This window comes from Triplophysa dalaica, chromosome 20, assembly GCF_015846415.1.
Source record: "Triplophysa dalaica isolate WHDGS20190420 chromosome 20, ASM1584641v1, whole genome shotgun sequence".
Lineage (NCBI taxonomy): Eukaryota > Metazoa > Chordata > Actinopteri > Cypriniformes > Nemacheilidae > Triplophysa > Triplophysa dalaica.
The window spans coordinates 15,249,882-15,271,741 of NC_079561.1; the positions used below are offsets into that span (position 1 = coordinate 15,249,882).

The following is a 21,860-nucleotide window of genomic DNA, read 5'->3' on the forward strand; positions in this document are numbered from 1 at the left end:
TCTTCAAAATCGTGAAACAACGCTTCGAAAAGCCTTTCCCATCATCGCTAACTGTAATAAAGAGACATTTATTACAGTTTTCAATAAACATAAAAACATTAAAGGACCCTTCATTAGCTTTGCAATTTTGTCTTGCCCTAGTTAACTCTACAGCGGAAATGGGAATTTCCAATGTTATGGATATTGTGGGGTGAGGTGGCAATTGTGTATTAGAGTATGTCATGTATGGTAGAGATAAAAAAAACATAATCATTTTAAACTGTGATTTCCCCTTACTTTTAATTGTTTTAATTCAAAACTCTTGGAACACTTGAACGACCTTTAACTTGTATTTGACGTCAGATGCCACCTGACATATGCAAAATGGCTTCCTCCATAAGTCCAGGTCGAAAATTTTGCCTGTTGGTTCATTTGACAATTTTTTCATGGTATTTATTCACGTTGTGGACCAACTGCTCTCTGCAAACTGCAGACAGACATCCCGGTGTGCGATCGTATGGAGGTCGCTGGAAATATTTAACGTTTATTAATCTGGTAGGAGATAAATTGACGAATATTAATGTCTGTAAGTAAGTGTCACATTGCGTATTTTTTTTTGTATCATAATTATTATTATTATTTGTAGGTCATGCAGACTGTGTTATTTGGATTATGCGTCCTAGTGGATGTAATTCACTTCCTCCTGCCTGTGACACAGACTCGCAGTGGAGTTCCTGTAATCTTCACCACAGCCAGAGACTTTTACTTTACTGTTCTGTGTTTCCCTGTTGGCACCGTAAGTAACACTAACATATTGTAGTTAATGTAACATCACTAACAGTATTATAATTTATACGTGCGTAGTCCCAAAATATGTAAAATAAAGCTATTGTTTTAAAATAAGGTTACCAGATTTTTTTTATGAAAACCAGGTACATGCGTAGATAAATGGTCAATATCTCATTATAATCTAATTTGTTCTAATCATTTAAATAAAAAACCAAATAAATTACAATAGTATAATATTCTTTGCATATCAAACCATTGCAAATGATCAAAACAGTATTGTGCAATAACACAAAATTCAATAACACTACAAAATATGAAAAAGTATAAAAACATTTGACAAATATGAAAACATGACAAATACTTCAGTTACCATTTTAATCGTACTTAATATTTTCATTTTTACAAACTGTACACAGCCATTGCAACCAGTAAATAAAACTTTTAAAATTACTTATGTTTGTGCTTTTGGAAACGGATCTCAACATTAAGCATTTTATCTGCATTTTTGGCTTATTTTAAGCAAATATGTCCTTACTGCGAATGTAATAGTTGTCAGTGTCGCTACTGCTTAGATAAATATTTGTATTTGTTTATATCGCTGCATACTTTCACAAGCACAAGCTCAGTTGTGGGAATTCTGTGTTGTGGCATGAAACTTTTGCTTTTGTGCAAACAATCCAGGTCCCTGGCCTGATCATGTTACATAACACACACAAACAGTTTTACTTTAATTCTAAGGTGCGATGAATCTGTGTTGTTTATTGTTTTATACTGTTATATGACGTATGCTTATGACGTTTGCGTGGTTTTTTTTACATCCAAAAACATCAAAATCAATAAGTAATAGGCTATTCTCTACCCAGGTTTTGAGGCCAGCTTTTAACCCAAGCTTTTGTTATATAAGAGGGAATCGTATCCACGTGAACATCATGTAAGTGTTAGAACTGAAAATTCCCTTGTCATGAGAATACATCTGTTATTCACAACAGGCACAGCGAATGCCAGGTTATAGAATGCACCTATAAATGACGACATTCATAGGTTGAACACGGCCTCCACAAATACACGCTTTGTTAGAGATCGCTTGATGTGCTATTACCTGGGGATCTCTTGTAGGGCTGTGCGATATACCGGTTCACACCTAATACCGGTGTGTATTTTTGTTCTGATATGAATTTCTAATATACCGCATTACCGGTGTATGTCGCTTAATCAACGTGCGGAACGCGGCGCAGCGCGACACTGTTTCAGTGGGGTCCCTTTTCACTGTTGCAATGTGACCGGCCATTCTTTTTCTATGCCGCGGCACTACATTATTATATTTTTTTCTATATAAACATGCGCTAAACTGAGTCGTATGGATTTTTGCGTGTACCTCGCCTCGCGCATGAGCGGTAACGTACATACTTCTTTCCTGTCGCAATGGGATTTGCACCTCACGGCTGAACAGCTGCACAAATATAGCAATTGCGAGTTACGTTATAATAAATATACTCACAAACAAACATTTTCATTAAACGATCGTGTTCCCCTTATATCTGCTCAATATAAGCATATAATAGGATGTGTTTTTAGTTGGAACTGTTTCTCTTTATGCCATGATGAGAAATAAAGGTCAGTAAGGAGGATTGACAGCATGATCCCATCGCTTTCATCTCGCATATCTAATTTAAGCCTTTGTTTTATGATAAAATTAGTGGTGGGCATAGATTAATTTTTTTAATCTAGATTAATCTAGATTAATCTTGGAATTAATCTAGATTAATCTAGATTAAAATGGCTCATTTAAATTCTGCCGAAGGCATTCAGAATATGTGTGCTACCCAAATAATGACTAAAAGTAAGTCTTTGAGAACGGGTTTCTCAAGCCAGGTGGCGCATTAGACCAGGGGCTCATCTCCTGTTTCCAAAATGCATCTCAAACTGCTTGAGAAAGCTGTTCTACTATGATAATTGGTGATGAAAAATAAGTTATGTTCAATAAGATGTACTCGTGTTTACTTCCGCATTAGCTAAGGGATGATTTGCGTTTAGGTGGTACTTGAGACTGGAAGAGCTCCTACAGTACATTTACATTTAGTCATTTAGCAGACGCTTTTATCCAAAGCGACTTACAAAGAGTGAGGGAGCAACAAGCGATATGTCATACAGGAGCCATAATACATTAGATCTCAATACAAAGTTACTGGTTTCAACTAAAGCTAGACCACTACCTGTTGAGAGAAAGTGTTTTTTTTAAACCAATTCCGCATTGCACAAGGTGCAAACAACCTTAGTCTTGTCGATGTTTCCATTGGGAAGCTTCTTAAAAATTAATATTCCCTGAAGCAAACCCGGCGGCTTCATAGCTGCATCCATGTTAGCACGTCACGTTTGATGCGGTAATTTCACAGTAACGTTATGTTGTGTTCAGACCAAACGCGAATGGCGTGTCAAGCGCGAGTGATTTATATGTTAATGCAAAGAGCCAATAGACCTACTTGCTGCGCGAATGAAGCCCTGGTTATGAGATGATGAGGCGCGAATGAAGTCCTGGTTATGAGATAATGAGGCGCGAATGAAGCCCTGGTTATGAGATGATGAGGCGACTTCTGCTTCCGCGAATGACGCGAATCACGCGAGTTGAAAAATCTCGTTCTCGCCCCGTACAGTGCAGTTAAGCTGGTATACATCTGCGCTAAAATATCAAGGTGAAAGTCATCATAGTTTGCGTAGTATAGACCCAGCTCCCAACCCAACTTTGAGAATAGATTAACGGCGACAATTTTTTTTATCGCGCGATAAGAGTCTCACTGCCCACCACTAGATAAAATATATGATTTTAGGAAATCCTGAAACCATTGTGACTATGTAAAATACAACAGACATGCATGCTATAATGGTAAAATTGTAACTGTCTTGTTTTAAACTATTACTTTCTGGGTGGATGCTACTAACTCTTGAAGTTGGGAGCACCAGTGGTTCTAAGGAAAAAAGTTAATTTCTCATCCTGGTCTTTATTTATTTGCTTAAATATTTTGTATAAAAGTTACCTTTGCCTGCTATTCAGTGTTTTGGTATCATTTCGGGTGCTGGGAGATATCCATAAGTTACCGGGAGTCTCCCGTTGTTATATATCATGGAAACCCCCATAACATTTGAGACCCGCGATCGCGGTGATCTTTTGTCCCGTTCGTGATCACGGGTCTCAAATGCTGACAGGTACGGTCATAAATCATTAAATACCATACAACTATAGGCTGTACAAACTATACGCAAAGCTTTGCCATCACATCCGGGAAATAAGTCAGACAATTTGATTAAAATCATCCCTTGCGAATGCGTCACACCTAACGTTACATCTCGAACCAAATTCACAGAAGACTCCAACTACGCAAATTGTTATCCAATCAAAGCGGTGGGCGTTTACTTATAAAGTCTTTACTGCAGTTTCCCCATTAAAACAGAGCGTTTGCAAAGCTGGCCTCAAAACCAGTGCAGAAAATAGCCTATAACTTATTGATTTTGATGTTTTTGATTGTAAAAGTCACGCAAACGTCATAACTAGACCTCATACAAAAGTATAAAACAATAAACAAGGCCAGTTCATGAGACCTTTAAATATACTCACGAACAAACGATCGTGTTCCCCTCATATCTGTTCAATATAAGCATATAATATGATGTGTTTTTAGTTTGAACAGTTTCTCTATATTCTATGATAAGAAACAAGGGTCAGTAAGGAGGATTGACTGCGTGTTGCGATCGTTTTCCTCCCACATATCTAATTTAAGCCTGAATGAAAATCCATTTCTTTTATAAATTTGCAAAGATTTCAAACAAACTTCTTTCACGTTGTGAATACCAGTTTGACAAATACTTCTTGCTTATTTTAATTTAAATAATGGAAAACAGTACTAAAAGAAAAGTAGTATAACGTAGTAATGAACCCTTGTGGATCAACTAAAAAGCACACTTAGGCTGAAAATGAACAAAAAAGTCCATTTTCAAACACGGTCATAAGAATATTAAATATACATATTTTTTCACACTTTCAATTACTAGATTTTTTTCACTAGAATCAATTCTTATCATAATTACCAAACAATCATTAATTTTTAGAATTTTGACCCTTTGAATACCAGTTTGTCTAATACTTCGGCTCATTTAGATTTAAGTAATGGAAAACAGTACTAAAAGAAAAGTAGTCATTCGTTTTTAGAATTTTAACCCTTTGAAAACCAGTTAGCCCTGTTTATGATAAAAATGAATAATTCTATTTTTTTTCCTGATTTTTTCCTGAAGCTGATTTTGTTTTATTATCATAGTCTTGGATATGTTATTAATCAGCAACAACATTAATTTTAATGCATTGCTATTTTTGAGCAATGTAAGATTACACATGGATTTAAATTCTCCGTTGCTATGACAGATTTCCGTCAATTGCAGCGAGTCTATTATGTGTCACATGTTAAGCAGTGCTGCGTCGCAATGGAAATGTTAAAGTGATACCTTGGAAAAACTCACCCCAGGGGCTAATACTAAACATTTTAAACTTATTTGTGAAAGTAAATGGGCTAACATTTCTCAAATAGTGTAATTAGTGTCTTAATTTTAGTTTGAACAGGCCTTTAATCAAGGGATGACAGTATTCTGCTGATGGGGATGTAATCAAAACCTGGAATGGAGCAAAAGCATGTTCCACTCTAAGCCTTCTATAATCACTCCGCTCTGAGTCCACTCCAGATTTTTCAGTAGTGTTTCAGTAGTGCTGCGCAACTTTATGCTTCTGACACCCGCTTGCCACACAGAAGAAGAATTCATCTTGCTTACTCTTCGTCAATGTGTGCTTGGCAAAACTGTTTTGCGCTTGAGGGCCACTTTGTGTTTTACTGTAACTTCAGCAGCTCCATGCACGTGAACCAAAGCACCAATAATATTGGTCGGCCAGTTTCCAACGTGACGCCTCAAATAAAAAAAATTAGCATGACGCGTTAAAGAAAAAAAAGACACTTTCAAGTAGGGCTGAAACGATTAGTCGACATTGTCGACAATTTTATATTGTCGACAAATATTCTTGTTGTCGAGTAGTCGTTTGATTACGCGACTTAATTTATGGCCTGCAATATCACAATTTGACCGCTACGTCACTGTAGCGCTAGAGTGTAATGCAGCCTTCTCGAATGCTATCAATAGTGTCTGATTGCGGAGTGCAAGACAGAGGCGTAACTGGTAATGGGCGGAACTTGTAATGGGCAGAACACCTGTATTAGTCCAAATCACACGGAACAACGCGAGATATCAAAAATGAGATGTTGACAAGATCACCTTCTTATTTTATGCTTTAATAGTATGTACTGGTTTTTGACGGAAAAAGTAAATATTTTGGATAGCGGAGCAAGTGTGTGCACTGATACAAACGCGAAACTAAAGTCACGACTGTTTCCTTAGGACACTATAATTATTAACAAAGACAGCATCTTGTTTTTACATTTAATCATTTCTTTATTAATCACTTATTGTGTATTATTAACTGTGTAGTTTAATTAATTCAGCGACGCATCATTTGGCCTATTTATTAATTTTGTGCAGCGCAAGTAGACTCCGCCCTCTAGCGGTGTTACTACTCGCTCCGTACCGGTAGCAGTTTTTAATTGCTTTTCTTCTCCAGATGTATGCGTGATATCCTTTGTGACACACCATTACAAGACAGGAAGGAAATATTAACTCTGGGTTTATTTACATGTGGAACATTCGACCATCTGTGACGTCCAACATCCGATTCCTACCGGGAACACTCTTCAACGTTGCACAGGAAAACACAATGGCATGATAGTAAAATACGCCCTCTGCTGGCCACCTCCACATTACAACACTACATTACTACATAATGTCACAGTTTATATGTGTGACACAAGTTCAGTTTAATAAACAAATAAATTAAAAAGATTACGTTTGTTATACACAATTTCTGAAGATGTTAGAGTTCTAAATATTTCAGCATACTTCAACAAATCTTCATTTAAGAAACACACAATGCATTCATTTATTAATTGTTTATTAGTTATATATACATCCCTTTTTTCTTTTTCACTCATTCACTCCCCCACCCATTCATTCATTCACCCCCGCAGCCATTCACTCATTCACAAAAAATAATCGCATACGTTAATGTTGACAGCCCTAGTTTTAATAAATTGTAGACGAAACGATACGAATATGTGTGTTACTCTACTATTGCATGAAAATTACTTAAACTATTAAATTTAAACTTTAATCTCGGGAAAATATCCTTACCGCTGTATCTATACTATCTGCCATCTCGCCGACAATGTGAAGTTTTTGATATCTCGCGTTGTTCTGTGTGATTTGGACAATTACAGGTTCCGCCCATTACGAGTTCCGCCCATTACCAGTTAGGCCTCTGTCTTGCACTCCGCAATCAGACCCCACTCAATGCTATCGCAGTAGAAGGACACACAGAGAGAATTATGGCGCAGTACAAACGAATGCGAACAAGTAAAGTGTGGGAAAGATTTACCAAACTGAAAACGACAAAATGCGGTTGTGTAATACAAGCAAGGCGGAACTTGCCTTTCACATCAGAACAACCTGCATGCTGGAGTATTTAAAAGGAAACATCCCGGAGAATGAGCAGAAGAGAGGCGAGTGTTCTCAATCTAGACCTAACTAACCAATTTAGCGGTAAATCTTTTTATGAGAGAATGCAATAATAACAGTATTGATAATAACAACAATAATCATATAATTATTTGTTTTGCAAAGTAAAAAGCTTTGATGGAGTTTAAAAGTCAAGCCTGTTTTGAATATTATAACAATATTAGGTATTACATGAGAGAAAAATGATTATAAGAGAGGGAAGTTAAGTGATAGGAGTCTTATATCTTGACTTTATTTTAAAACATTTTCTTCTGTTTCTTGCTCTTTTTCATTAACTCTTTCACCGACATGATTGATGATTTATCTCGTCATTTAAAAAAACGGTTCCCCGCCAAACGAGTTATAACGGCAATCAGTGGTTATACTGTGGTACAGCAGGTGGCGCTATTACACACCTTTCGGGAAAATACAGAATCCTAGAATCTAAGTTTTTTTCTTATCGGTTTTTTATGATTGTTCAGAGCGGAATCTTTGACAAAAAAAACGAATTAACTCAAAATTATCTTTTAATCAAAGTGATGCAGTTTTTAAGAAACCCACCCACATCTAAGGGGTGATAAAAAAAGATCAAATCAAGATTGAAGAATACGGTTTCCTTTGTTTAAAAGCAGAGACATTCATTGGACATATTGTTTGTCCATATATTCTTTACAGAAAATGTAGTGTGAGCCATCAAAGTTTGGTTAAAATGTAAAAAAAAAACGCTGGCGTAGGCTGGCAACTTTTTTTTTTTAAAGGCTGACGGGGATAGAGTTAAACTGAACTGTTTTCATATAAATGCTGCTTAATGCTTCTGTCAAGAGATTTGTTTACATTTAAAATTGTTTTGCCTTTAATGTACCTGATTTATTTATTTGTATTTAAAAGTTTCTAGAGAGAGAGTATTTGTGGGATTCGAGTTGGACAGAATCAGCAAACTTAAAGAGAGTAACCAGTTGGTTCAAGAGCAAATTTCAAAAGCTGAATTCATTTTATTCATTAAGTAAATTATCTATAACTCAATGTTTTAACTACTTGCAAAAGCTGAATAATCGTTAAAAACATACTGATTAGTCATTGAAATAATAGCCGATTAATCAATCTAATAATCGTATTAAAATAATTGTTTGTTGCAGCCCTACTTTCAAGCCTGCTGTTTTGCACACTCACTTTTTTTGGTCAGGGGGCATTAAATCGTGCACGATTATCGTTTTCAGCCATTAGGCTGAAAATGGACAAAAATGTCCATGGCCAAAAACGGTCACAAAAATAAACAAATTGTTTGATGTTTGCATAAACACAGCCAAAACGACAAAGAAAACAAAGCTGAAATGGACAAAAATGTCCAAAATATCGCACAAGGGTTAAATCTACCATAACCTTAGATCCCTCTTAGGTTAATTGACATTAGACAAAACGAATGCAGGGGTGCAGTAAAACTGCATAGGGGCAGACAGAGTTTGAGCCTAGTTCTAGACTAACTCAAATGTTAGAGGTGTCTTGATTGAAAACAACTTGCACTGATAAATCTTTAAATATATCAGTGTGATTGTTTTATTTCGTTTAATGTTTTTTAAATATACCTTAGTCTTGGCTTAATCAAATTGTTGTCCAGGCTTTCCTGTAGCTCAGTGCTAAGACAATGCCGTCAACAGCGCTAAGGTCGTGCGTTCGATCCCACGGGTTTGCACATACTTGCATTATCGTATACATTTGTTTCTAAGTATGTGCAAATTATCCTATACAATTGTTTCTAAGTATGTGCAATCCCACTTTGGATAAAAGCATCTGCCAAATGCTTAAATGTAAATTGGTATACCTTTCTTGGTATTTACCTTTTTTTATTTTCTTCTTTTAAACAAATACTGGTCTCTTTCAGGGGTCTGTAGATATGTGTTCTGTTGTCACTACATTTATTGATCTTCTTGCCCACAGTTTGTGTTTGCTTCTTTCTGGACACTCTATACTTACAACCGAGAGCTGGTCTATCCCAAATTCTTAGATGATATCATTCCCGTCTGGCTGAATCATGCAATGGTAAGACCATTTTATTATTTGGTTTGATTAATTCAGTGTTCAAATCTTGCCCTGCAGAGGTCGTTTCTCAATAAGAGTTCTTGTCTGTACTTATGTTCTTGTAGAATTTGGAATTTTACAACTAGCATGGATTTTTGTCCAATTTTGAGATAGATTTAAATTTAAATTGACAATTTAGAGGTGTCTTGATTGAAAACAACTTGCACTGACATATCTTTAAATATATAAGTGGGATTGTTTTGTTTTCAAGATGCACAACCATATTGTTTTTTGCAAGGTATGTTTTTTAAAATATACCTTAAATATCCTAATTTAACTAAGGCCTAGTCTTGGCTTAATCTAATCCTTGTCCGGGAACCCGCCTCATAATATTACTGTTATTTTGTTACAAAATGTGGTTTTAAGAGGCGATCACTGGGCACTACGTGATCATGTACTCTGCCCAATCTGATCATGTACTCTGCAGCCTCACCTTGGCAGGTCCTTTCTGAAATTGACCCTTCTCAAAGCCTGCCCCCTTTTGCTATGTTCGATATTAGCCTAAGTGCTCCCACTGCACCATAGAATATTTATCGTGAAATAATCATTTCTGGAAAAAATTATGTGTAGTTTCAGCCAATAACAACAAGAAGGTCTGCAATATGCATTTGAAGTATATCTTCAGGATGTGAAAGTGACTCGGAATAAAGTAAACAAAATAAAGATCTAAGCTATTAGACTACAGATCATTAAACTGAAAGCACTGCCTCACCTGGCGATCGAGAATCACTTCATTGAGGAGCAACCCTGTTCTTGTAAAGCTAAGTGATTTCTATTCACAATTCTAATCATTTAAAAGGAAAATCAGTTTGTATTTATAATGTCACATTCCGTAAGTCAACCTAGCTACAGTTAGTTAACAACTGTAATAATAGCCTATAGTGTGCTTGGTATATAACATCTGGATGGCACCATTGGTTTCTGACACGTTTAGGCAACGGATGAAACTTTGATTTACCTCCGATAAAATTCTGGCAGTGTTGATGAGATTCATATTTCAGTCTATGAAGTAAAATTACAGAAAAGTCGGTTTTAGGAAGTCTTCATTGTTGTACATGACAACTCAGAATCCACAGTGACATGACTTTTTGCTTGGAATAATTTTCGTTCAGTGTAAAGGACACCAATAATTGAAAATACTTTTCTTAAACCACATAATGTGCAGCCAGGTAAACTGTATGGTTTCATTGTACAACAAAATGGCGTATAGCAACAGGGGTGCATAACAGCGGCGTTAAAGATTTTGTCAGGTCATCTGTCAATCAATCTCCAGGCGAAAGGTCAATAGCTGGGTTTCAGTCACGTGATTATGATGACGCTCGAAGGCGGGGCGATTTCAGATGGAGGGCAGGAAGTAAATATGGAGAATACGTCTATGGAGGAAACCGTTGCGGAGAGTCCGTATTGTATGAAATTAGGACCAGTTTCAAGCAAAATATACAAGGAGTTAGTAAACAGATATGTTGGTCGTGACCCGTTACTCGTGAAGATGATTGAGCTTTTATGTCGAACTTGAAGATTTGCCAACAGTGGATGCTGTTGACATCACCAACTATCTATCATTTTGACTATTGTTATAAGTGTGGTCTTTGTAAGTTCTGGCTGTTGTTTAATATAAATGCAAACATTAAATGCCATTGAGAAGACAGAATTATAAATGGTGGTTTATTTACAATATTAGATTTTTCAGCAATTGTTATAATAAGAACATGGTGTGCAATAACAGATTAGATTCCATTTCATTACATATAATACATATAGCGAGTACAATTGGACTAGTCACTAGCCCTCGTCACTAGTTTTACACAAGTGTAATACTTTTATCCACTGGTCACTAGTCACGCTGCTTCGGTTCGGAACTTTCGGCTGTCTGTGTCAGATCCTGGCTCTCATCTGTCTGTTGGAGATCCAACATAGCCTCTGCACATTTCGACCGTCTTTGTTGGTCTTCCTTGAGCGTCATCCTCTGCTCTCGTTTGAGAGATGCCTCTGATTTGGGTTTAGTTTTTGGGGACCTTAGGTTGACCGTCGGAGCCCAATCTACCGACTCAAAGTCACCCAAAGCGCTAGGGCAGTCAAAAAAGCCCAAATGAACTGCATATTAGACTACCGTTAACTTTATAATAATTACTAAGTAAAGAGCATTTAACGAAAACCGAATGCTATATAAACACAGACACAAAAAACAATTTGGCTATATAACATAACCTCCGACGAAGTGGTCGCTGCACACACGGGCATTAACAGACTCTGCTCCTCCCGACCGCAGAAGTTCGTTAAAAATCCACTTTTTACGGCGTTGTTCTGTGAACTTTTTACATTTCTCACATTTATGAGTGACAATCTTTGGTACTCTGTAAAATCCTTTTCTCTGTTTGAACGATTGGAGCAGCCGTAAACTACACAAAACATTGGCATTTTTTCAGACGGCACTGGCAGATCCTCAACTATTTTACTTCCTGCCCTCCATCTGAATTTCGCGCTCTCACGATGCAGCATCGTGACGTCACGTGAAACCAACCTATTGACCACTGGCCCTGTAGCCTTTTAGGTATATCTAACAGTAGTAATTGGTCTCATAAAACAATTATTTGGTCCTGGGCAAATCTTTTTGACTGAGGCCAAAGTTAAGTTTCATAACTTAATATTTGATGTAACATTGTGCTGGAGCGCTATCTTGTACTTTTGACTAAATTATTTGCTTGCATATGGATTGCGTTTTGTCTTTTTTCGTTTTATTGTAAACCGTTAGAATAATCAGAGAAGGCACATGTTGCCAGAATCACATATTAGCAATGTTGTGTTTTATATGATATATTTTATATGAAATAAATTAATTATACTTTGTTTAAATGTAAACAGGGTGTCCGCGGGTCCTTAAAAAGTCTTAATAAGTCTTAAATTCCATAATGTGAAAATAAGGCCTTAAATAGCATTAAAATGTCTTAAATCCGCGTTTCAAAGGTCTTAAAAATCCAATCAGACCTACACCATAAAAAAAATTGTATTTTCGTTTTAAAATCATGTCATTATTAGGCTACGTCTATTTCTAAAAAAAAATAGGCGGAACCGCAACTAACACATTAGTTCGCGGGGTAATTTGCTAGGCGCGTGGACTGGATATTAGCAGTTTCTCGCTTTAACCATGGGGAAGAGTAAATATAATGAAAACTGGTTACATAACCCTAATTTTGCGCCGTGGTTAAGACCAGTTTGTGGCAATGCTTTCGAAGTCAGGTGTATATTCTGCAAGAAAGTTTTAAAACTCGGAACAATGGGGATCAAAGCTTTGGAAACGCACATGCAGTGCGAAAAACACAAAGCGGCTGCGGAAACCTGTCGGAGAACACCAGATATTTCTCAGTTTTGTTCCGTTGCGCCCTCCTCAGTACCACTGAGCACTGCTCCATGCCTTACTCCGGCATCTGCATCAGCTTCAAGCACCGCGGTTTCTACGCCAACAGACATCCGAACAACGTTTGGCGCCACCGCAACACTCAGAGCCGAGGTACTGTGGTCTCTGCATACTGTAACAAAGCACCAGTCCTATAACGCTAACGATGCTGTCGGGGACATTTTTCGAACTATTTTTAACCGATCTGTACAGTAAAAACCCAATGTTCAGGTTATTGTCATGCAGTGTACATTCCTCATGTTACTGCTGTGCAGTTTTTTTTTTGTTGGCTGTCAATTTTCTGCCTAACGATTAGTCAGTCTTTGCACTATGTTTTGCAATTTATTGTTCTTTCACGCTTTCAATATGTCAATAAACAATGTGTGTTAATGATCGTAATTGGTGGTATTGTTTGCTGTTTGCAAATTTGTTGGTATGTGTAATCAGGTAAGATGTTATGGGAAGGAGGCGGGAACCGGCGAACATTCAACAATTTAAAAAAAATAAACAAACCAATACAAAAATGAAAGTATAAGCCAGCAGCCCCTCGCGGACGACTGCTGACCACACAAAACAGAAACAGCGTCGTCGCTCCACCTTTTATGCTTCCGCTCCTCTGTGAGCTGAACTGGTCTCGCGCCGTTCTCTCATGTCCCTCGACCTCAGTATGAAATTGGTCTTAAATTTCATTCTGCATGGTATTAAAAAGGTCTTAAAAAGTCTTAAATCTAACTCTCAGAAACCTGCAGATACCCTGTGTAAAGCTACATTAAAATATTAAAATGAATTAGGATTGTATGTACATTGCAGTTGAGTGACGGCATCAAGTACTCTGCTGTTTCATTTGTATATAACCGTACTGCATCCTCCCGTCCTTGGGAGTTTGAACGCCGGAGTCTGAACTTGGTGAACTTGCTATTGAGAAACGGTGTTAGTTTTAACCCTGATCAAACACACCTAAGCAATCTAATTAACGTCTTCAGGATCTCCAGAGAATCACAGATGAGGTTGATCAGGATTTTACCCTAACTCTACAGGGCAGTGGATTTAAAAAACCCTTTAATAATTGATATATTTCTTTGTTGATTTAGCCTAATTATGAAACTTAAAACTCAGTTCATCTTCTGTACTCATTGGCACATTCTGAAATTGTAATGTAAATTCTCTTATTTTATACCATTTTATATATGCAGACAGTATTGAATTGTCCAGTAGTCATTTAATCTCAGGGGCTTGATATTTTAACATTTTAAACTCAAACTATGATCTCTTGACCAGATAACTAATTAAAAACAACCTCTATGTATTAGTTAATCATTGCATGTGGAACAATTGTCATAGAGTTGCTTAGAGGATTTATTAAATATATTTATACATACTTTGTTGCTATTATGCACTGTTTCTGATTCATGGTTTTCCATAGTTTTCACATATTTTACTTGCTGTGTTATGTTTAAGAAAGATTTCTTTTTTTTCCCTACAGCACACAGTAATCATGCCTCTGCTTCTGGTCCAGATTTACCTTCAGAATCACAAATACCCCACTCGTACGAAAGCAATTGGAGCTTTAGGTTTATTTGCCATCCTTTATTTGTCATGGTAATTTATCTTTGCTATTTAAATATCACACAGGTATATTTAGAATACTTTAGTTGCTATTTTCATAATATTTACTTTAAAATATTATTATTTAATGCTTCTGTAATGCTTCAATTTTAAGGGTATTGTGGGTGCACCACGCGTCAGGCATTTGGGTGTATCCCATCATGGCTCACCTAAGTCCTTCGGGTTTGTGCCTTTTCCTTGGAGGTGCATCCCTCACCATGGCTCCTCTTTATCTGTTAGGAGAGGAGATCAGCCGTATGATCTGGAGCACAACAGGTGAGAAACCTTCTAAATGCTTATGGTTTTCACTAGGGATGGACCGATAGGATTTATGGGGCCGTACCAAACCGATAACAAACAACTATCGGCCAATTCCGAAACCGATATTGGTCAATTGCATACAATACTACACAATATTAGTTAGTTTTTCTGCATTCAATTAATTTTACTTAACATGAATTGGATCGATTTAACATTTCAAGAGAGGCACAAGTGTAAATGGGCCTAAATGTAAGCCAATATAAAATTTAAATAAAACAACATGAAAATCTTCAAAGGTGATTTTTGCTATCCAATATTTCTTATACTAAAAACATTAATTCAAATTTGACTTCAATTTTTAAATTCAAATAGATTTAAATAAAGTCTGTGCTGTTGCTATTTAAAGTAATTGTTTTGTTCCGAGAAAAACATTGGATATTCAGACATCAAACTCATTGCCTCCATGCAGTTAATTAATAAACTAGGGACCTATGAAATCCGTTTTATTTTTTCCCAAATTACATTTAATTTTTTCTGGATTCTGTGTTGTGGTGTACAACTATGTTAATATGAACCAGTATCTTACATCTTATGTTTTTTTCTCTTGCTGTTTTATGTCTACTTGCATTTAATTCGTAGTTTTGTAAATTTTTAGTAGCAGTTTTGTCATGTGGTTAACTGGACTTTTATTTTGATGACGGACTTTAATTTTGATGGCTTGCTGCAAATATACCAGCCGATGAATAAAGGTCTTAACTAGCAAAATGATCTGTGATTTTTTTAAATATAAAAAAATGTATATGCTTTATAAATACAAATGCTCATCTTGCTCTGTTCTGCGATGCGTTCATGACTTTACGTAATACGTATTTAGTTGAAAACTTGCACGTTCAACTTGTAAACATTTACTCAGTACTTCTACCTACGTCAAGCGTGATCTTTTCAACGTAATTACGTATTTTTTGAAGTCATGAACGCGTATCGCAGAACAGAGCAAGGCGAGCATTTGTGTTTATAAAGGATTTAAAAAAAAATTAATGAAAATTTTATTTACATTTTTTGTTCATAAGCATTTCGTACTTTCTTCCGAAAAGTGGTGGGGATATGTCCCACCCACAAATTACGCCTATGCGTCCCTTACAACCGATCTGAAGCAAAACCGCTCAGTATAAGAGGCCAATCAGTCCGCTGTCAGGTGTCGGAGGGTCCCATCGGTTGAGAAACACTGCACTACAGTACACAAAACCACTCACTCACACGCAGAACAAGCAGATTGCATATTTAAACAGCAGCTGAATAATTATTAGCGCTATTCATAGCACAATTTGAATTTTATAAGCTGTTCAGTGCTACTTTCTGGCTTGTTTGCTACTTTTCTTCCGTGTTTGCTACTTTACATCTGTATTTTCCTCACCACGGAAATCATAGGGCCCTAATAAACGATCGGTATCGGCCCGTTTCATACTATTGCTGATGGTGGTGCCAATATCGGCCGATTTATACAGTTGAAAGAAAAAGTATGTGAACCCTTTGGGCTTACTTAGATTTCTTCATAAATTGGTCATAAAATGTGTTCTGATCTTCATCTAAGTCACAACAATAGAAAAACACAGTCTGCTTAAACTAATACTGCACAAACATTATACGTTTTCATGTTTTTATTGAACACAACATGTAAACATTCATAGTGCAGGGTGGAAAAAGTATGTGAAACCCCAGGCTAATGACTTCTCCAAGAGCTAATTGGAGCCAGGAGTCAGCCAACCTGGGGTCCAATCAATGTGATGAGATTGGATGTGTTGATTGAACGTTGTCTGATGTGAACCATGCCTCGCACAAAAGAGCTCTCAGAAGACCTACGATCAAGAATTGTTGACTTACATAAAGCTGGAAAGGGCTACAAAATTATATCTAAAAGCCTTGATGTCCATGTGTCCACGGTAAAACAGATTGTCTACAAATGGAGAAAGTTCAGCACTGTTGCTACACTCCATAGGCGTGGTCGTCCTGTAAAGATGACTGCAAGAGCACAGCGCAGAATGCTCAATGAGGTGAAGAAGAATCCTAGAGTGTCAGCTAAACACTTACAGAAATCTCTGGCACATGCTAACATTTTTGTTGACAAATCTACAATAAGGAAAACATTAAACAAGAATGGACTTCATGGGAGGACACCACGGAGGAAGCCACTGCTGTCCAAAAAAAACATTGCAGCACGTTTGAAGTTTGCAAAAGAGCACCTGGATGTTCCACAGCACTACTGGCAAAACATTCTGTGGACAGATGAAACCAAAATTGAGTTGTTTGGAAAGAACACACAACGCTATGTGTGGAGAACAAAAGGCACAGCACACCAACATCAAAACCTCATCCCAACTGTGAAATATGGTGGAGGGGGCATCATGGTTTAGGGCTGCTTTGCTGCCTCAGGCCCTGGACGTATTACTGTCATCGATGGAAAAATGAATTCCAAAGTTTATCAAGACATTTTGCAGGAAAACTTATGACCATCCGTCCGCGAACTGAAGCTTAACAGAGGATGGACGATGCAACAGGACAACGACCCAAAGCATAGAAGTAAATCAACAACAGAATGGCTTCAACAGAAGAAAATACGCCTTCTGGAGTGGCCCAGTCCTGACCTCAACTCGATTGAGATGCTGTGGCATGACCTCAAGAGAGCGATTCACACCAGACATCCCAAGAATATTGCTGAACTGAAACACTTTTGTAAAGAGGAATGGTCCAAAATTTCTCCTGACCGTTGTGCAGGTCTGATCTGCAACTATAGGAAACGTTTGGTTGAGGTTATTGCTGCCAAAGGAGGGTCAACCAGTTATTAAACCCAAAGGTTCACATACTTTTTCCACCCTGCACTATGAATGTTTACATGTTGTGTTCAATAAAAACATGAAAACGTATAATGTTTGTGCGGTATTAGTTTAAGCAGACTGTGTTTCTCTATTGTTGTGACTTAGATGAAGATCAGAACACATTTTATGACCAATTTATGAAGAAATCCAAGTAAGCCCAAAGGGTTCACATACTTTTTCTTTCAACTGTTTCTGCGGCCAAAACATCGGTGCATCCCTAGTTTTAACAATTGTCCACCTTGTACGTTGGAGCGTTTTTTATTGGCCTGTTCGAATTGCAGATTTTTTTACATGCCAATGTGCAGATTCCAATTCCATTTTTCTTTTGTTAAGTAACAATTTATTTAACCCATTATTTAACATCTCAAAAAAGCATGCTAAACCCTATGCTAACTTGCGCTGCTCTTAGGAGATTGGTCATTATGGAAATGAGATGCTGCACCTGTGTTCTTAAGCATGCACAATAAATCACAAGCAGAAATTTCCCCTCGCATCTACACTTTTTAGAATTGTGCTGTCATGCTTACTTGACGTGTTTAGTAAACATTTCTTGACTGCCATATTTTTTTGAAGATTGATCTGTCATAAATATCATCTTAAAGGGGACATATGGCGTGGATATGTGTTTTTCTGTGTCTTTGGTGTATTATAAATTGCCCATGCATGTATTAGACACGTGAAATTGCAAATATAAAAGTGTCGGAACAAAAGACGCATGCTATCTAAAAGTGAATCCTCACACTGACCTCCCTGAAACGCCTTGTGTAACCACACCCCCACAAATCTACATCAGTTCGTTATATGATTTGACTAAGACCGCAAGTAAGGTGGGCGTACCTGTCAGTACAATTGCTTTCGTACCTGATGTTCCAAATATGGTAAGAGGCTTTGCATTTCCGTCACACACTTGCAGTATTCGACCAATCCCTATGCACTTAATTACTGGCCAATCATAGCACACCTCAAAAATCTGATCGTTTTTTTATAACATACGAGGTAACATTTCTCAGGTTCGCATTGTTGCGAGTGCTTTTTTTTTTCTCTCATTTGGTACGCATTTGGTCTTAGGCTTTTTGCCCCGCCAAAGATTTATTTGAACATTTAATGTGATTTATGAGTGATGAATGACGCGCTTGTGATAATTGCAGGAAAGAGTGAGCAGAGAGGTTGTGCACTCCCTCTGTATCCAAACTAAAGTCTGTGTTTGACTTTATTCGTTGTTGCACAGACTGAACGGCATAAAAGCACAAGTGTGCTCCATATGCATTTATAACTCTTTTTTTTAAACTAAGTCGAACACGTTGGTTTTTCTAAATTGTATCTCTCCTTTTCCTTAACTAGCCTTTTCTTCCCTGACAAGTGTTCCGCACATGCAGCTGACATAAACGATAAAGTTAAAGTTACCTTTTTTCCTTGTTAACTTCATTCTTTTGCTGTGTCCTAACAGCTGTGAAAAACAGAAATCAGAAAGAGCTTTACTGCCAAGTATGTTTGCACATACAAGGAATTTGTCTTGGTGACAGGAGCATCCAGTACACAGGATCAGCAAGAACAGTACTCAGAGAACATCAAACAATAGAATTCAGTTACACCGATGATTTAAATTACAGACTAAGGGTTTAAAAAATTCAGAAATACAATACAATAAACATAAGTGTAAAGCTATAGAGAGTAAAGCTATGTGTATATGTAATAGAATAGACTATTGTGATAAAAGGTATGTGTTTATATACAGCAGAATGAAATATAATTTACAGAAAATGTTGTATAAAAATAGATAGTGTATTATCTGCAGGATATATTTAAAATTGCACTTTATTATTATTGCACGTAAATTTTATTTATATCTTAATTGCATGTAAAAAACAACTAACTGTTCGAGGCCTGGCCTGAGGGAAGAAGCTGTTTTTGTGTCTGGTTGTTTTGGTGCTCAGTGCTCTGTCATGATCCTGTTCTTGTCTTGGTGTTGTCTGGCATGGGGGATGTGTTATGTTTGTTTTGTCGAGCACTTACGATCCGTTGTTTTGCAGCTAGCACGCGCTCTGTGTCTACGTCATTCACCCCGCTCTCGTGTTTCCCAGTCAGGGCTTTTCAACTCACCGGTGACTCATTTGTTATCATCACGCACACCTGCAGCTCATTCAACGTTATTACCCCTCACCTGCCAGCTCATATCCCTTTATTACACCTCTATTTTCCCTCGTTCCGTGTCTGACTGTTGCGTGTTATGCCAGCTCAGACTGCCAAAGTTTCTAGCGTGTGCTAGATTTCCTTAGCGTTTGACATTACCTTGTCTTAGCCTTAGCCTTAGCCCTTGTCCCAGTCCTTGTCTTAGTTTTAGTGTCATGCCATCACAGTTATCTGTTTTCTCTCTGTCCTACCTTCTCACCTTCTCTGCTGCACCTACAACAGATCCCGTTGACGTTCCGGACTCAATCTCCTGCTTCACCAGGCACCTCCATTGCTGCTGGATTACATCCGCTACCAGGGACGACAGACTCTCTCGCCTAGCTGGTTCCGAGTTGAGCTTACTCCCCGGACCCAGTTCTCTACAGATTCTTCCCCGTGGCCCACAGGGGGTCTTCTGTGGTGCTTTATTACTGAACTATTGTTGGAGTTGTTGCCCTCAATAAAACCCTGATTTACCCCGCACTTAAGTCTCTTTTTGTCTGCGATGACAGAATGGTCAGACACCAACACGACTCAGCGGGGCCGGATCCTCTCAGAGCCGCTCTCCAGCAACAGGGCATCATGCTCGGACAGCAGGCGGCGCCTCCCAGGAGATAGATGTTCTTCGTGGCCAACTAGCAACTTTTCGGCTTCAGGTCAACGAGCATCTCAGTGGAGCAGCTCATTCAGGGGAGTCTTTCTCCTCGCCTCATGGCGAAGCGAAGCCTCACGCCAACAGCCCTCCCCGCTACGATGGGGACCCCAATGACTGCATGACTTTCCTTTCGCATTGTGCCTTAGTTTTCGCTCTACAACCGTGCCGATACTCTACCGAAGAGACTAGAGTGGGGTTCATCTTGACCTTATTGACAGGACGAGCTTGTGAGTGTGGAGACGCAGTTTGGGAGGCTCAGGATCCCTGTTGTTGCTCGTTTCGTTGCTTCCGTGAGGAGATGGCCAGCCTATTCGATAGGTCAGCACAGGGTGACGAGGCTGCCGCACAGCTCTCTCGTGTCACGCAAGGCGGAGGTATGATCACGGACTACTCTATTCGTTTTTAGACGTTAGCAGCCGCCTGCAATTGGAATGCAGGGACTCTGCCATCCCGTTTCCTGGATGGGCTTAATCCGAGCATCGCGGATGAGATAGCCGCGCTGGACTCTCCCCGGGACCTGGAGGAGCTAATCAACGTCTGCCTACGTATTGAGAGCCGTATCAATGCATGCCGTCGCTGATGTTCCCATCCTCCCTCTTGGCGACATCGGGACATCAATCGGGATGTCACCCGAGACGCAACCTCTTCCAGTTCTTTCCACAACCCAACGACAGAACCAATGCAGCTCGGGCGTCTTCTACACGGCCTGTGCTTCTATTGTGGTAAGGCGAATCACACGGTGGTGCATTGTCCGTCAAAAGCCGACGCCCATCCGTAGAGCGGAGAGTCCGGGTGGGCGCCATCTCCACATCCTCTTCCACTTCCCTTACCCAGCTGCCATTCCGTCTCTCCTTCGGACAAGCCACATACTCCGGTTCTGCTCTCATCGACTCGGGGGCTGAGGAAAATTTCCTCGATGCCTCCACGGCACGGAGATGTAGGATCTCTACCTCGCCCCTCCGTCAACCCATCTCGGTCTTGACGCTGGCGGGACGGCCATTCACTACCTTTACTCATGTCACCTCTCACGTAAGCCTTTTTCTTTCTGGGAATCATTGTGAGAGAATTAAGCTGTACATCCTCGATTCCCCCAATAACCCACTCATATTAGGGCACCCTTGGTTGTCACAGCATAATCCTCACATTGATTGGGTTAACACTTCTATTCTTGCGTGGAGCCCTTTTTGTCTTGTATCTTGTCTTGGTCCTGCTCCCTCTCCTGTTTCTGTGTCTCCCGTGTTTCAGGTGGATACCGCCGATTTGCCGGGATCCCGGAGGGATACCACAACCTTGGGTCCGTCTTCAGCAAGTCACGAGCCACCTCTCTTCCTCTTCATCGCCTTTACGACTGTGCTATAGATCTCCTCCCTGGCACTTCTCCGCCCAAGGGCCGCCTGTATTCCCTTTCCGGTCCAGATTG

At 38.7% G+C, this 21,860-nt stretch overlaps 1 protein-coding gene across 2 annotated transcripts in view; it reads left to right on the forward strand.

Moving 5' to 3' along the window:
* The first annotated feature begins 341 nt into the window (after positions 1-341).
* adtrp1 (androgen dependent TFPI regulating protein 1) overlaps positions 342-21,860 on the forward strand; it is a 29,789-nt gene continuing 8,270 nt past the window's right edge. The window contains exons 1-6 of one of the 2 annotated variants that reach the window (XM_056733001.1): positions 342-534; positions 626-775; positions 9,343-9,444; positions 14,361-14,476; positions 14,598-14,758; positions 20,029-20,266. In XM_056733001.1, the coding sequence (XP_056588979.1) occupies positions 343-534; positions 626-775; positions 9,343-9,444; positions 14,361-14,476; positions 14,598-14,758; positions 20,029-20,249 (942 nt within the window). In that variant the 5' untranslated portion in view covers position 342 and the 3' untranslated portion in view covers positions 20,250-20,266. Of the gene's footprint in view, positions 535-625; positions 776-9,342; positions 9,445-14,360; positions 14,477-14,597; positions 14,759-20,028; positions 20,267-21,860 lie in introns of those variants that run through there. The other variant, XM_056733002.1, reaches the window with a different exon arrangement.